The sequence below is a fragment of the Castanea sativa genome, chromosome 11, assembly GCF_040712315.1.
Source record: "Castanea sativa cultivar Marrone di Chiusa Pesio chromosome 11, ASM4071231v1".
In the NCBI taxonomy this organism is placed as follows: domain Eukaryota; kingdom Viridiplantae; phylum Streptophyta; class Magnoliopsida; order Fagales; family Fagaceae; genus Castanea; species Castanea sativa.
This window is the reverse complement of record NC_134023.1, coordinates 22212720-22230218: the sequence shown is the minus strand read 5'-3', so window position 1 is coordinate 22230218 and position 17499 is coordinate 22212720. Positions and strand designations below refer to the sequence as shown.

The 17499-nt window shown below is 37.2% G+C and overlaps 3 protein-coding genes across 3 annotated transcripts; 2 read left to right on the top strand and 1 right to left on the bottom strand.

Annotated features, from left to right (window-relative positions):
- Positions 1-288: 288 nt before the first annotated feature.
- On the top strand, positions 289-1286 carry LOC142616233 (uncharacterized). Its single transcript, XM_075789115.1, has 2 exons — positions 289-741; positions 1017-1286. Exons 1-2 carry the CDS (start codon positions 289-291, stop codon positions 1284-1286), a joined length of 723 nt encoding a protein of 240 aa, XP_075645230.1.
- A 6-nt stretch (positions 1287-1292) lies between these two features.
- On the top strand, positions 1293-2150 carry LOC142616232 (uncharacterized). Its single transcript, XM_075789114.1, has one exon. The coding sequence runs from the start codon at positions 1293-1295 to the stop codon at positions 2148-2150; it is 858 nt and encodes a 285-aa protein (XP_075645229.1).
- Positions 2151-11178: 9028 nt separating this feature from the next.
- On the bottom strand, positions 11179-14280 carry LOC142616230 (putative glycosyltransferase At3g07620). Its single transcript, XM_075789113.1, has 5 exons — positions 14271-14280; positions 14096-14175; positions 13731-13906; positions 12375-12723; positions 11179-11841 (listed from the first exon to the last, which is right to left on the bottom strand). The coding sequence occupies exons 1-5, from the start codon at positions 14278-14280 to the stop codon at positions 11179-11181; spliced, it is 1278 nt and encodes a 425-aa protein (XP_075645228.1).
- Between the last annotated feature and the right edge of the window lie 3219 nt (positions 14281-17499).

Here is a 17499-nt window from a genome sequence, read left to right as displayed (position 1 = left end):
TCATTTACGTAGGAAGTTATGTCGCAAGCAAAGGAGGGAGTCCCCTTTAAGCTTAGGATCTGATTCTGACGATGATGATAGTTATAGACCAAAATCAAGAACCCCTCCTAGTAAATCTTTCTCCTATAGGGAGAAACGTGTACATAAGCAAAGGAGTAGAAGTCCGGCCCATTGGGGCTTGGGAAATAATGCCATGATTAAAGCCTTGCGCAAATCTTGAAGTCACCGTTTACACGGAGGATTGAAAGGACAAAACTACCTCATCAATTCGCACAACGAACCTTTACCATGTATAATGGTAGGACAGACTTGGTGGAGCATGCCAACCACTTTAATCAAAGGATGGCTGTTCATTTGAGGAATGAGACCCTGATGTGCAAAGTATTTCCGTCTAGTTTGGGACCTGTAGCAATAAGATGGTTTGATAGGTTAGAGGAAGGCTTTGTCAGCTCCTTTCAAGAACTTACCAAGGCCTTTGGGGCTCAATTTTTCACATGTAGTAGGGTTCCTCATTCCTTAGATTCCCTGCTGTCATTGGCAATGAAGGAGGGTGAAACTTTGAAGACTTACTTTGACATGTATTGGAAAATGTTTAATGAGATAGATGGAGATTTTGAAGATGTGGCTATAAGGACATTTAAGGTTGGACTCCCTACTGAGTATGATTTGAGGAAATCCTTAACTAGGAAGCCTACATGGAGCATGTGTCAATTAGTGGACCGAATTGACGAATACAAGTGGGTAAAGGAAGATCAATAGCAGAGGAAGGGGAAAGCTAAGGCGACCCCCCTAATCGAAGGGATTTCAAGTTGGAGAGGTATAATAGCAACAGACCCAAGAGGGACTTTCCAGGGCCTGTGGGACATTCTACTGCTCAAACAGTTAACACAGTTTTTAGGGAACCTATACACCAAATCCTTGATAAAATAAAGAATGAATCATACTTTAAGTGGCCAAATAAGATGGGAAGAGACCCTACTAAGTGAAACCAAGGTCTTTACTGCCCGTATCATCAGGACCTTGGGCATACTACAGAAGATTGCAGAACTCTGCAAGATTATCTCGAGCAGTTGGTCAAGGTCGGGAAGCTGAAGCAGTTTATGTACCAGCCATTGGTGCAGGGAGCTCAAGCTAGGTTAGTACATCAACGGGAGAATCCCTTAAGACCATCTCTGGGGACAATCAATGTAATCCTAGCAGCCCAAAGTAGGATTGGCACATACTTGTCCAAAGTCATGTTTGTATCAAGTTCTCATGCCGAGGATCCTTGCCCTGAACTAGAGTGAGGGAAGATGCAGATCCGACCTACTTTGAGCTTCTCTGATGAAAATAAAATAGGAACTTATCAGGCACATGATGATGCTTTAGTGGTTACACTTCAGATAGGAGGTTATGATGTGAGGAGGGTCCTGGTAGACCAAGGTTGTGGTGCAGAGATTGTGTATCCTGACCTATACAAGGGACTTAAGTTGAAGCTTGAGCATCTAGTTAGCTATGATTCCCCTCTGGTGGGGTTCAATGGGAAGACTATTATCCCAAAGGGCATGATTAAACTGCCTATTCAAGCTGGATCAAGAGTAGTAGAAGTAAACTTCATTTTGGTGAAGGCTTATTCCCTTTATACTGCTATCTTGGCAAGACCGTGGCTTCATGCCATTAAAGCCATGTCTTCAACTCTACATTTAAAGGTAAAGTTCTCCTTTAAGGATCATGTCAAGCCATGGCAAGGCAATGCTTGGTTACTGCTATTAAACACTAGTCCGAGGATGGATCCTTGGGATTTCCTGAAAAGCCCTTGTAGCAATTGGAGTCCAATTGATACTGACTTGGAAAGGTACTTCCAAATTGGAGTCCAATTGCCTTTTCAGGAGAAGGAGGAATTTCTAGCTTTCCTTAGAAGGAATATAGATGTTTTTGATTGGAGTGCCTATAAAGCACCTAGGGTGGATCTGAATTTCATTTGTCATCATTTAAATGTCAACCCGACCATCATCCCGAAGAAGCAACCACCTCGACGCTCCTCTAAAGAGCATGTCGAGGCTGTCAAGGAGGAAGTGATGAAGCTTAAGTGCGTAGGGGCAATCGAGGAAGTTTTTTATCCAGAGTGTTTGGCCAATACTGTTGTGGTGAAGAAGAAATCAGGGAAGTAGAAAGTTTGCGTAGATTTCACTGATTTGAATAAGGCTTGCCCTAAGGATCCTTTCCTAATTCCTCAGATAAACCAATTGGTGGATGCTACGGTTGGTCATCCTCAAATGAGTTTTTTGGATGCCTTCTAGGGGTATCATCAAATACCTTTAGTCTTGGTTGACCAAGAGAAGACAACTTTCGTGACGCCCACTAGGAATTACCACTACTGAGTAATGCCTTTTGGATTGAAGAATGCTGGGTCTACCTACCAACGAATGATGACTAGAATGTTTGAATCTCAGCTTGGTAAAAATGTCAAAGTCTACATTGACGATATGGTTGTGAAGAGCAAAATGGTGGCTGAGCACTTAAATGACCTCAGATGTGTATTTGAGGTGCTGAGGACACATAAGTTATGTCTTAATGCTTCCAAGTGTTCTTTTGGTGTTGGTTCTGGTATGTTTTTGGGCTACATGGTCATCCATCATGAAATCAAAGTTAATCCTGATCAGATTAAAGCGATCAATGATTTACAACCTCCTTGGAATCCCAAGGAGGTACAAAAGTTGATTGGAATGACCGCAGCCTTGAATAGATTTATCTCTCAATCAACTAACAGATGTAGACCATTTTTCCAACTATTGCACAAGTGGAAAGGGTTCAAATGGAATGAAGAGTGTGCCCTTGCCTTCCAACAGTTGAAGGAGTATCTTTCTCAGCCACCCATTATGTCTAGACTTGAGAAGGAAGAAGTCTTTTTTGCCTACATTGTTGTGGCCTCTCATGTAGTCAGCTTGGTTTTAGTAAAGGTGGAAAATGGGATACAAAGGCCAGTTTGTTATGTGAGTAAGTCATTGCACGAGGCAAAAGTTCGTTACTTACCTTTGGAAAAAGCCATTTTGGCTGTTGTGCATACTACGCGGAAACTCTCCCATTATTTCTAAGCACATACAGTTGTAATTCTCACTCAACTCCCTTTGCAATCATTGCATCAGAAATCTGATTATACAGGGAGAATTACCAAATGGGGGACAATTTTGGGAGCATTTGATATCAAGTATATGCCTCCTATCGCAATTAAAGGGCAAGTTCTTGCAGATTTGGTGGCAAGGTTCACTGAGTCTCCAATAGTAGTTGGGGCCGAGAAGCAAGGGTTTGGAAGAGATCAAATTTTAACAGTTTCTCCCCATGGATATTCACCTTGGAAGCTATATGTTGATGGAGCAGCTAATCAAAAGGGATCTGGAGTGGGAGTAGTGAAAGTGTTTCTAGATAAAATCCCTACTGAAAAGTCGTTGAGGTTGGGCTTCTCAACCACTAACAATGAGGCTGAATATGAAGCCTTACTGGTTGGGTAGCTATGGTTAAGAAACTGGGCGGCAAGGTCGTTGAGGTCGTCTCAAACTTGAGGCTGGTTGTTGGTCAAGTTAAAGGAGAATTAGAGGCTAGGGATTCGAGAATACAGGGATATATGGATAAAGCTCAACTACAATATCGTTTTGAGTCTTTTTTCCATATAACAGGTCTTAAGGAGTAAGCATGCTTATGCAGACTCTTTGGCAACGTTGGCAACCTCTTCCGAACAAGACCTTCCTCGGAGGGAGTGACGAAGGTCGGGGTATTCTAGACCAGGGTTGGACCCAGCTAGATGGATCCCATAGTTCTATTTTTGAAGGAGGGAGTATTACCTCTCGAGAGTGGGGAGCCCGAAAAGATACAGAGGAAAGTTATATAAACAATATTTATCAGGGCCGTACTTGCTTTACGTCCATCCCGAGGCAGTGGGGCCACTTCTAGAGGAATTGCATGAAGGGATACGTGGAAGTCATACAGGGGGTAGATCATTGGCACACAGGGCTCTCACTTAGGGTTACTAGTGGCCTAGCATATAAAAAGAAGCGCAAGAATATGTTAAAAAGTGTGATCAATGCCAGAGATTTTCTCCAAACATTCACCAACTAGAGGCGTGCTCAACCCTTTGTCTAGTCAATGGCCATTTGCACAGTGGGGCATGGATATTGTAGGACCATTTCCCATGGCTGTGGGAAACCGAAGGTGGCTTCTTGTGAGAACTGACTACTTCACAAAGTGGGTCGAAGCTGAGCCATTGTCTAACATTAGGGATGTTGATGCAAAGCAGTTTGTTTGGAAGAATGCTATCACTTAATTTGGGATTCCTCATCTTAGACAATGGGCTTCAGTTTGATAGTAAGGCCTTCAGAAGATATTGCAGTGAACTGGGCATTAGGAACAAATATTCAACCCCGGCCTATCTGCAAGGGAATGAACAGGCGGAGCAGTCAAAAAAGTTATAGTCAGTGGGCTCAAGAAGAGATTGGACAAAGCAAAGGGTAGATGGGTCGAAGAGTTCCCACATGTTCTTTGGACATATTGAACAACTCCTTGTCGGTCAATTGGGGAAACACCTTTTTCTATGACGTATGGATCTGAGGCTGTGATCCCTCTGGAGACTAGGTTTTCGACATTAAGGACAAACTTGTTTACCTCCGACAGTAATGATCAGTTGTTAGAAAGGAGTTTGGACTTAGTTGATGAACGAAGAGAAGCGGCCATGGTCCAATTAGCACATTATCAGCAGAAGCTTAAGTAGGGGTATGATACAAGTGTGAAGACTAGACCATTGGCACTAGGTGATTTGGTGTTAAGAAAGGTGGTGGGGACTACAAAGAACCCATCTTGGGGAAAATTAGGCCCTAATTGGGTAGGGCCGTACCACATCACTTCAGTAGCTGGGGTAGGAGCTTATTTTTTGGAGGATTTAGATGAAAATGTTGTACTACGTCCATGGAATGTAAATAATCTTCGAATGTACTACTATTAATGAAAGGAAATTCTGCCATATTCTATTTCTACTATTATGTGCTTTAATTCTATTGGTCTAAGTGTTAAACAAAAATTTGGTCATGCCTCATTCCTCGGACCACATACCTTGGGTAAATTAATACTTTTTATTTATCTAAGTGTTAAACAGAACTTCAGTCATGCCTAGTTCCTCAGACCACATACCTTGGGTAAATTAATGTTTTTTATTTATCCAAGTGTTAAACAGAACCTCGATCATGTCTAGTTCCTTAAACCACATACCTTGGGTAAATTAATGCTTCTTATTTATCTAAGTGTTCGGACCACATACCTTGAGTAAATTAATGCTTTTTATTTATCTAAGTATTAAATAGAACCTCAGTCATGCCTGGTTCTTCGGACCACATACCTTAGGTAAATTAATACTTCTTATTTGTTTAAGTGTTAAATAGAATCTCTGTCATGCTTGGTTCCTTGGACCACATACCTTGGGTAAATTAATGGTTCTTGTTTATCTAAGTCTTAAACAAAACCCTGGCCATGCCTAGTTCCCCGCACCACATGCTTTGGGTAAGCCAATCCTATCTTATGTGTTTGAAATGATGAGTATAATCCTATTTATACATGGCTTCTTGGATTGTACATATAAGGTACGCTAACGTTATCTGTGCATGAAGTTGTTAGATTACTAATTACATTGATGTATATGAGTATGGGGAGCAATGTTGTGCTTAGGTTTAGTTGGTATAGTTCAAAATTTTGGTTCATGGCTAAAAAACTTAACCATATTTAGTAGTAGATAGTTAATACTGCAAATTATGTACGAGCAGTAGAAACATAAAGAACTGACATTTTTCATTAACTAGTGCCTTGCCAAGGCAAAGGAAATACATAGTAAAAAAAAAACGACAAAACCAGTGCAAGCCAAAATGGCAATGTCCTAACTAATTGGAGGATGGAGGGGGGGTCGGCTTTGGCTACTGATTGTGGAGAGGGTTCAGGTGCTTTGTTCTATGTTGCCTCTTTCTCCTTGGGAACCTCCTTGGTTGTTGATGGAGGTTAGGTTTTCTCAAGTACTTTGCCTTGAGCTATCTCTTTCTCCTTGGGAGCTTCTTTAGGTGTTGGGGGAGGCTTAGTTTGTTCAGATACTTTCTCTTTAGTCACCTCTTTCTCCTTGCTCTTTGTGCTTACCCTACTAGGATCCTTAGAGGTCTTTGAAGTGGCCGGAAGGGTACCAGCATGGAGCAGTGACCACTTAGGCGGTAGACTAAACCACTACACGCAGGGTCGGGGGGTAGAAGACATTTTTCGTCTTTCTCAAATTTGAAAAAGCGCCCACCCCGGCCAGGTTAAATGCCTCGATCCATACATGGAGGCAGTAACTACAACAAACTCCTGTGACTTGGGCTTTGAAGGTGTCTTCAGTCTTTTTTACCCTAACGTCATAACCATTTTGTTCGGCCTGAGCTGCAGCTTCCTCAACCTTCTCCAACTTTTTTTTCTAAGCCTCTTTTTGCTCTATAGCAATTGCAAGCTGCTCATCGGCTTTATGCAGCTATTGACGCTAGTCATTAGCTTTTTTCTCGGCGCCAGCCAGAACAGCTTCTGCAGTTTTCGTCTCTCTGTCTGCTTTTGTCAACTTGGTATTAAGCTCTTTAATCCTCTTTTCGGCCACCGCTAAAGTCTTCACTGCGGATATGCGGCGAGCTTCCTCGTCTTTACACTAGGAATGTGCCCGATCTACCCATTCCTCAGCAATATTAGCCATCTGGATGGCCTAGAAGGTAGAAATGATATGAGAAATAAAATAAGAATATGAAAAAGTACATGTAAAACAGAAATAATAAATAAATAATAGTAGATACATGGACAAATGGGAGGGCATACCATGGCCAAATCCCTTTTCAGGGTTAAGAAGACCTCTTGTTTCTTAAAGGTCCTCAAGTCGGCCATGTCGTGAGGTAGGAGTAAGGGCTACTCCAGAGCATCGGCCACGTAACCTGCCTTTCCCTTTTGAAAATCTCTGATGGAGGAGTCCAAGGGGAGTGGGGCTCCATCTAGCTCGAGTGCAGGATTCCAGATTGGAATCCTTGGGTGGCGACCAACGACCACATCTATGCCCAAGCCTTCAAATGTATTCCTTTTTGTGCCTTTTTAGCAATTTTGTCTCCTTTTTGGGGCTCAAGGTCTTTGGAGGGAATTTCACCCTCCTCATATGCCTCTTTCCCTTTTTTCTCTCCTTTCCTTTTCTTCTTTAGTTGCTATGAGGGAGAGGAATGAGTAGGGAAGGGTGTAGGAGGACGAGGTTGAACAGCCACCTCAAGAGTGGACCCTCCAGCATGTGATTCCAAAAGCTCTAAGAGGCTGTGTTCTGTTTTCTTTGGAGCACCATAGCTTCAGGTACATTGGAGGGCTCTTGGTTACTGCTTACTAGAGCAGGAGGTAGGCAGGAGAGGGAAGTGTAAGGAGACTCGATGGGGGACAACTAGTCGAAAGCCTCGAAGTCCTCTTCGGAATCTACAACCTTGATTACTTTGGTCACTTCTTCCTCGAGAGTTGGATAAAAAGAGGTTGCTTCTTCCTTGGAAACTTGTTGAGTACGTAGTTCAACTGACTGTTTACCCACAGGGGGAGGACCGCCAAGGGAGCTGGGTACCGCAATATTGATTTGGTGCAATCGAGGATCTTTCTTCTTTATGATGTACTTGGCGGATTGGAAACTTGTGGATATCGGCTTGTACCCAAGGATGACGTGGGCGGCCCGTAGCTGTCCGTCCATGTGGAGAAAGATCTCGAACTTGAGTATCCTAGTCAGATCGGGCTCATTGACAAAATTGAAATTGGGGGCTGTGAAGTTCTTGTCTGCAAAAATCCCAGAAACAAAAGAGTCATTAGAAAAGAAGCTCGTTAAATAGAAAGAAATAAATTTTTGAATTAAAAGAAGAGGAGTAAGAGACTATGAAGCTAAAGTGTTCAGTGTTAATACAGGGAGCCTAAGCCTAAAGTACCCCACCTGGTTTCCCCTTCCTTGTTGGGCAATGAAGACCATCGTGTCATTCACCTAAGACAATCAAAAAATCTTGGTCCATGCCCTTGTTAGATTCGAGGAGACACGAGATGAGCCTGACTTCGAGGACCCTAGTTTTAAGGTAATATCCCATACTTTTAAGGTGCTGGCAATTATGTACCCAATTAACATCGTTATGGGTGAGATTTACTCCTATGTTTTCACTGAGGGCGTCTACACTACCTAGTATCCTAAATACATTTGGGGAACATTGGGTTGGGTAGAGCCTATGGGAAATCAAGAAATCCCTAGTCATCCTCCCCATAGGAATCTCATCCCTCACTCTATGAAGGTGATCATAAGGATCACCACTTCCCCTTCTGACCTAAGAGCGTGTCATTCTCCTTGAAGGTAGTGTTGTATAGAGACCCTAGGTGATATATTGTTTCGGGCCTTAAAGTTTTCTATACCTTCGGGAGTATCTACCATTTAATAAGTAAGAAAGGACTATTAAAAGTATGAGGCAAAAAACAGGGGGCCGAGGAGGAAGGGGTCCTAAGAGTCAGTATGCAAGTTAAAGGGTACTTACAAAAGTGTGGGGAAGGAGCACCTCAGGCCACTTCTTGAGAGTTTGAAGATTCAGAAAATGGACGATTTGGGTTTTGCGCATGTTTTATATAGGGAGAGGGAGTGAACGTGAAAGTTCCCGCTCGAGTCCGTATGAAAAACTTCTATCGTAGGATTCATATCACACCGTAGAACTTGTGGGATAGGGTGCCATGTGAAGTAATTAATGGGGTGTCACAAATGCCGAAGCGTCAAGAATGTGCTTATTACAGGTGAAAAGACGTTTCCACATGGGATGGTTCTGTGAGTGTGGGAAACTCAACAACTTAAAATCAAGACCCCATTTTCCTCAAAAGAGAGAAAGGCTAGAGTTTTGAAAGGCTATTGTGGGGATAAGAGAACCGAGTAAGGGTACTGGGTTGTGGCCATACTCGAGGACGCCAAAGAGCCCCAAGACAGTCAAGCAATAAGAAGGGTAAGTGGGTTAATGGGTTGAGGACAAGGGCCGATAACAATGAACAAGTGATGTCTCTTGAGGAGCCAGACTTCCTCGAAAAACATTGTGAGGGTCTGGAGCCCGATCACCCAACGAATATCATGCAAGAGGCAACCATGCTTGGAAGCATAAGCTTCAAAGAGAGAAGTCAATAGTGAACAAAGAAATATCTGAGAAGAAGGCTACTACCACCACATTGAATGCTCTATACCTAAACTGGCCGCATTTATGTGGAACTGATGCCTAAATAGTGATATTCAGCCTTGCAGCCACACACAGAAGTTTCAGAAAGGTTATGATGGGACAAGCATCCAATAGATCACCTATTTGATCAACAAATGGAAGGCAAGGATGGAAGTAAGGGGAAAGAGTATTTAAGGGGGAGGATTCCTTGACAGAAAGGGGGGCGGAGAAAAAAGAGAGAAAAAAGGAAGAACTGTATATTTTTAGAACATCTGTATATTTAAAGAAAGTGGGAACATCTATAAGAACAAACCTTCCTCAGAGTTGACCGAGGAATATTCTTCTCTTCAAATTTACTTCTCAATCTTTCTAACACCAATCTAACCTACTGTGGCATATACTTGATCCATTAAGTCCTCACCTGTAAGATCCATTCTCTAACAAATATATTGTTTTGGGTTTATTGGGCCATCACTCCTTTTCTATGGGCTGAGAAACAATTTGAGTCCTTACAGATTTTTTTTTCTCCAAAAAAGAAAAAGGAAATTGATATTATTTTTTTGGTTGTAAGGTTGTCTAATACAATACAATAAATAATATTATCAATTTTTAAAACGTAAATGCGATACACAAGTATCTTATCAAATTATTTTATTGAGCATATTTAGAAACTAATACATTGTTCTTCTCAAAAAGAAACTAATACATTGTCATATTCATTATCTTATATTAGTTTTAAAAATTAACAAAATTGTTACAATTAAATATTTTCAATTTTTACATTTAAAAAATCCTTTTATATGCATAAAAAATTTAATTAAGATTTCGTTTGCAACTAGTCTGTAAATATAATAATAGGTAAAGTAGAGAGAAAATCCAATTAAATTTCAATTTGGAATTCAATTAGAGTCTAATATTGCACCATGTGTCTCATATAATTTAAATTTTAGAATTTTGTGCCAAGTGAGTTAATTTAGTGTAAAAAATTGAATTTTAATTAGAGTTTAATTTTGCGCTATGTGTCCTATTTAATCTAATTTTTAAAAATTTTGTGCCAAATTTGTTAATTTAGTATAGAAAACGAGGAATCCATTATAATAAACCATAAAAAACATAATCATATAACTAAAAAAAAATTCAAATATATAAGTCATATATATATATATATATATTATAGGTAAAACTTAGAGAAAATTGAATTAGAATTTGAAATTATAGTCCAATTTTGCTTTATGAGTCTAAATTTATGTGGGAACTACACCATAATTATCCACTTAAGCTTATACCATGTGTCTACTTAAGTTTTTTAATCTTTATGTCAAGTGAGTTAATAAATGCAAAATACTTAGAAGCTAATATTAATGAACTATAAAATTTTAAAAAAAAAAATCACATATACTCAATAAAAATTACCACATGTTTCTCAATAAATAAATAAAATAAAAATCTCACCACATAACAAAAATCATCACACATTCTATCTTATTAAAAATTAGAAAAAAAAATGATCATAAGTAGAATAGAATTTAGGTAAGAATTTTAATATATAAATAATTACATTTACTTTAAAAAACTAATTTGACTAATTATCTATATTTTATGACAAAAAGATGTGTTTAATTTTAAATGTATCTATATGTATGCATGAATGTATGTGTTACATACTTTAAAAAAAAATTAATTTGACTAATTATTTATATTTTTATAATAAAAATTTTGTTTAATTTTAAATGTATCCATGCGTTTACATGGAGTATAAAAATTTTGTTTAATTTTAAATGTATCCATGCGCTTACATGGAGTTACATGCTAGATGTATATAAAGCTTGTGTAGTTTGTATTCGTTTTAGCACATAGCAATGTTCTTGCAACAAAACTAATTTGCACTACATCTATGATGCAAAGGAAGAGGAAAAGTGTATTAAAAGGCCGAAGAAATTGAAATTGGATATGATTATATTATGAACTTGAATCATCTATTAATGTTAAAATTCAATCTCCTGAGCCAAATTGAATGTATTATCATATGGAAAACATCATATTTCTTGGGAGGATCATTGACTACAAAATGTCGTTGGACCTGCTTCACTCTCTCCTGCATTCTAACATACTGATCATCAGGTATCCCTAACAAGATTTTCTTGAGGTTTGGTATTTCACTCACTGAAACTTGAATTGTGAAAGAGTCCCAATTAAGAACATCGCTAAATGGAAGAACATAATGCTGCGATATTAACACTGGAACACACTCTGAATAGATTGCCTCAGCAATTCTTGGGCTTGCAACTTCATGCCCACTTGGACAAATGCAATACTTGCTCTTCTTCATCATTTCATCGTATGAAAGTCCTTCAGGGAGTCTCTCATAAACTAGTACGTCTTTGTCTTTCTCTTTCCAATGCTGGAAAAGTGCTGGTCTAATTCGGCCATGCATGGCACCAGCAAAGAATGCTAGGATTGTACGATTAGACTGGGGCAAGCCACCAGTGAGACCAGTAATCTTCCCAGTAACCAGGTTGATTTCAGGAAATGATGCATCTTTCTTTGGATTAAAGTGTTCTGAGGTATTCGCGTTACATAGTACTCGGATGGAAGTGAAATAAAGCTGCGGAACATACCATGTTGCTCGCGGACCCTATATCAAACACCATTTTTCATACAACAAAAAAGCAAATTGATGTTAAATATGATAAATTTCAATAGATCCTAAAGCTTATGCAATTAGTAAATTGTGAATTTAATCGTTTAAATATTATTCCAACACTTATATAAGCCTAGGTTACTCTTTAATAAATGGAGTCAACATATGAAATTTTTTAAGGATTTGAACTTTTTATTTTTATTTTTTTAATTTGATAGTTACAACAGGAGAGAAGAGAATCGAACCCTGGATATCTACTTTGAAAACATTAAGAGATATCAACCAATTGAACTACAAGTGTCTTAGCAAGGTTCAAACTTAGACCACTTATTTTGATATAATGATAAATTATTGATTATCTTAAAAATTTAAGCAAGAGTAATAAGAAATTATGAACTCAAGACATTTAACTATAATTTTAACAATATATCTTGACTAAGGAAATCAACACGAACTATAATTCTAGCAATATCTATTGACTAAGGAAATCAACACAATACTGAGTGAAATGGTTGAAAATTAATTACCCAATCATGGCAAGAAAGCATGAAATGATCGGCTCCAAGGCTTCTGTTCCAGTATGGATACCTGTGAGCTATGAGATTGACATAACCAACAATAGTACGCTCTAGTACAGCTTTGTCACGAATAATTGGATCAAAGAGTAATGCAATGATCATAACAACGCTAAATGGAAGAAAGAAGACATGAGCTTCATCGGGATCCCAAGTTTGGAATTTGGTATCTGTTTCCATTAAGCTAAGGAAGATTCCTTCCAAAGAGTATATGTTCTTGCAATGACCATTGTGAAATATGGGCGGTTCTCCCTCTTTGTAAATGAAGATCTTAAACAGGCGTTCCATTAGGAGGTAACTCCTGCGCAGTTGAAACAAGTTGGTTGTAATAGTTGACACAAAATGTTTTTGTACCTTTTTAAAAAAAATATAATTTATTTTTTGAGTTTCATTGTAACCAAAAAAGAATCGCACATTTCAACCATGAGGTTTTCTGGCCAAATTTTTTTTTTTTTTTTTGGAAGTGTTAATACGAGTGTCCAATACATCTTGAATACTAGACTAATCCTCCATATGTGAATCCTCCTTCTCGTATACACCGAGTAATTACAATTAATGAGGAGTTCTTTGTGCCTAACCCATGATAGTTGTTAGGTTTGGCCACTAGTTTCCCATTCTTTTAACTTGCCCAAACCAATTCCAATGTTTATGATAATATACCCATTTAAAGAAACAGGTGGGATTTGAGTGATAGTCTAGTGGTACTTGCATTTTTTGTGGTTCAAACTTCACATTTCCTTTTCCACTATTTAATTTAATTTTTTTAGGGAAAAAAAAAAAAAAGAGATTGGTTCATCATTTTCTAAAGAAAGACAACTACAAAAAAAAGATGTATGGGAATGGTCAGCTCCTAATGCTAAATTTAGGAGTGTGGGAGAGAGAGAATAGATCTGACACATTCAACTCTTTCCGGCAATCTCAAGATCTAAAATTTTGAAGTTCTTCTAAATCAAAGTATGGCTATAATCCCTAGAATGCCTCATCATCTCTTTGTCATCATTACTTTAAATAGGATATATCAATCTGATTATCTCTTGATGGCTTTTTCAAACAACTTGGTATTTTCTAAGAGTCCGGTTAATGTGTGCCTTAAACCATCTATTTATGATAAAATTTTCTCGAGAATTGAAAAAGCTATTAATACTTTTTCAATTCCTAAAAAATTTTTTTAAAAAAAATGAATAATTATTGTGTGCCCTAAAGCCAAATCCATTTTCTAATCAAACATTCAAACTTTCTACCAAAAAAGAAAAACACCACAATTGCAATATAGAAATCAAGGATATTAAAATGTATAGAATTCAGTACCGATGAAAGGCGATTGCGTTCCTGTAAATGTCACCATGTGGAACATAATCTGCATCTTCAAGAGCTAATGTACTGTTATCTGTCCTTCCAGCCTCCCAAATCAAAGCCCGAGCCTTATCAAGACGTGCTTCTAGCCTCTCCAGCTTTTCATCTCTCCTATTCTTAGCTCTGTTGTCCTACACAGTACTTGTAACATAAGGCACATCCTCTAACATGAACACAGTTTACATTTAAGCACGCACATATACGTGTAGAAGTAATAATTATCTAATGGATTGGATATATACATCATTTCTCTTACAGTAGAATAATGAATAATGAAAATATAGAAACCGACGAATAATTATAGGCAAAATGAAGATTACAGCAATGAATGATGGGAATGCTGAATTTGTCTGCGAGGAAGAAGGATCAGAAGTAACCCCAAGAAAAGTAGTCCATGTCCCTGCATATGATGAGAAATAAGACCAATACAGTCCTTTGGAAGAAAACTTTGTTATTACCACCACAGAAACTACAGCAAAGGAAGCCACTGCAAACCCAATAACATTTGTATTTCTCCTCATCTCTCTCTCTCTCTCTCTCTCTCTCTCTCTCTCTTGCTTACTTACACACACACATATTGTGGCTGTTGCAAAGAGTCTACGGTTATATGAGAAAACCGTCTTCATTGGCATTTGGCAACACCTTATATGGGTCTGCTAACAAGTGTACTCTTTATAATGGAAGATAGTTTTGTATTTGCTTTGCTGAATTCTTAAGGAGGTTCAATTAACATTAAATAAGCAGTAAAACTGCATTAAATGTTGCAGAAATTTCAAATTGAGAATAAGGTAGATATAAAAGTGCAAAAGGAATTCGAAAAATTCACTTAATTGATCACTTCTTTGCAATGAATAAATAAAGTACCAAAAAAAATCAAAAAAAAAAAAAACTAAAAGGGTTAACTTTGAATTATAATTTGAATATAGGTTCGAGATGCCAATAACTAAAAATAATAATTACCTAAACAATTAGAATTTCCAATTAAATTAAGCTAAAGGTCCTATAGCTGAATTGAAATATTCACATGCACAAAGTGCTTGGAGGTCTAGGAGGAAAATGGTTTGAGTCGTGAGGTTAGCAGCATATTGTAATTATCTCTAAAAAAAAATTCTCATTAAAATAATAACAATTCAAACAAGCTGCTTGACAAATGCGAAAAGAATGGAGTTACCTAAAGAATGAAGACCCATTTTTTGAGGAATATAATTCGTAGCTACTGTACTACTCTTTTTTTTTCATTATTTTTTTAAAATTTATAATTCCATTGTTCTCCTTGCAATATCAATTCAAGCAAGATTTCAAAAAAAAGAAAGTGTAACATTGTTCTCCTATGGTTTTTGTTATTAAAAAAAAAATGCACCATCACCTGATAATAAAGGAATGACATTACAAGATTATCCACCTCTCAATAGATGGGGTTTTGAAACAACCCAAGCATAGCTGTTGAACTGGAAATTGTTTTTCCTAAATTAATAATTTAAAAATAATACTAATAAAAAAGAGGACACCTTGCAAGAAAAAGTTACTATTAAAAAAAAAATAGCTTATAAAGTTACTAATAATATTGTTGTTAAGATTCATGAAGTCTGGAGTCAAGCAACTTGGTTGAAATAGCTTATTTTTTTATAATAAAAAAAAAATGGTTGAAGTAGCTAATTAAATAAACAAAATTAGAATAGCCGATGAAGAATTTGCCATACGTATTACGGTATTAGAATTAAGCGTCACGTGAGTCATTAGGGATTTTTTTTATGAAACGTCTTAAAAAGAAAAGAGCTCTCAAGCTTAAAGTATTTAAATGGGTCGCTTTAGATATTGGTTTTCAAAAAAATCTAGGTAAGATATCTCATCACGAATGTCTATCGGTATGTAATATTCAATAATATTCAATGAAAAACTCAATTTAATGAAAATTGAGTTGCAAAATATTACATAGAACTCGAGTTCCATGTAAATATTTTTTTAGGTTTTTTGCCTATAAATCGATTTTCTAAAAATCGAGTTTTTCATTGAAACTAGATTTTTAGAAGATCTAGTTTAAAACAAGAGCATATAGCTAAATAGTTTTCAAACAGGAACATTTTGTCTTATTTTTTACTGAAAGGGGCAAAACCCCATTTTGACCAGAAAACACCATATTTGTAAATATTTTTCAGGTAGGTTTTGGTGAAAGGACTTTCAATTGTACGTAGTCATTCTTCATTCTATATTCGTGTTATAACTTGTGGTTTACGTATATTTAATTTTCTCTGTAAATGAGAATATAAATACAAATCTAGAAGTTGCCCAAGCTTGTCGGTGATTTGTAATCAATACGTAGAAGAGTATCTATGTTTAGTTAAATGTAACTCACAGAAGTCTATGTCTAAATTTTGGTTCATCCCAAATATAACGCTCTCGTGTTTGTTAAACCAAGTCCGAAAACACCAAACAATACCATTAAATTACAAAATTATTGGTGGAGATTCTAGCATTTTGCCCTTATTTTTTTAAAAATTTAGCAATATGTCCATGTTTTAAAACTATTTAGGTTCATGCCCTTATTTTGAAACTCGATTTTAAGAAAATCGAGTTTCAATGTAAAACTCGATTGGTTTAAAATCGAGTTATATATGCCAAATGAAACTTAAAATAAAAAAAAATAAAAAAAAATAAAAAACCTCTAGTTCAATGAACTCGAGTTCCATTCAAGGAACTTGAGTGAGGGGAACCCGAGTTCCTTTCAAGGAAATCGAGTTTTTTGAATGGAACTCAAGCTCCATGAACTCAAGTTCCAATATATATATATATATATATATATATATATATTTTTAAGTTTGATCGTCTCATACTCGATTTTCTACAAATCGAGTTTTACATTGAAACTTGATTTTCTTAAAATCGAGTTTTAAAACAGAGGCATGGACCTAAATAGTTTCAAAACAAGGATATATTGCTTTTTTTTTTTTTTTTAAATGGCAAAATGCTAGAATTCCCAAACTAGGGTCCTAATCCTTTCAGCCAAAATTAAAGAAAAAAAACATCTCATTTTTTTTTTATATAGTGTATTTTTAAATTTGGGTAGAGCTTTATTGGATTGAAACAAAAACTTTCAAATTGTATGATACTATTATTTTAGTTGATGTTATATTGTTATTATGATTTTTTTTTTATGTAGAATTTTTTTTTTAACTTTTATAATTTATGTGCCTATCAATATCAAATTATGTTAATTATTTTGGGTTATGCTTTCTGTGGGGGGCAAAAAGATCCTGATGGGAATGTGGGCCTTTTGGGCCGTGTTAAGGAAGGCCGACCTGATCCTGGGTTTAGAAATTGTTAGTACTGTGGGTCGGCCCATACGCCGAGGATCCAGCCGAGGGTGACCTTATCCTCGGATGAACACTGAAGAACTCGGGATTTCATAGTAAAGATTAGGGGATGACATGGTTAAGGCCAATGGTTAAAAGGGGGGAACCCTAGAACGCCCCAGAAGTACCGATGTTGAAGAAATGTCAAAGATAAAGGCTGTTACCTCCACATTAAAGACCCTGCACCTACCACTCTGGCCGCATTTATGGGGAAGTGACACCTGAACAGTAGAAGAGAAACTTCTGGTTACTATTCAAAGGCACTGAGAAGGGAAATATTTAGGCTAAGGGGGAGGTGGGGCAACACGTGTACAAAGTGTTCAAAAGAGGAGTATTTAAGGAGGAACCTGGAATAGATAAAGAAAGGGCTTTTT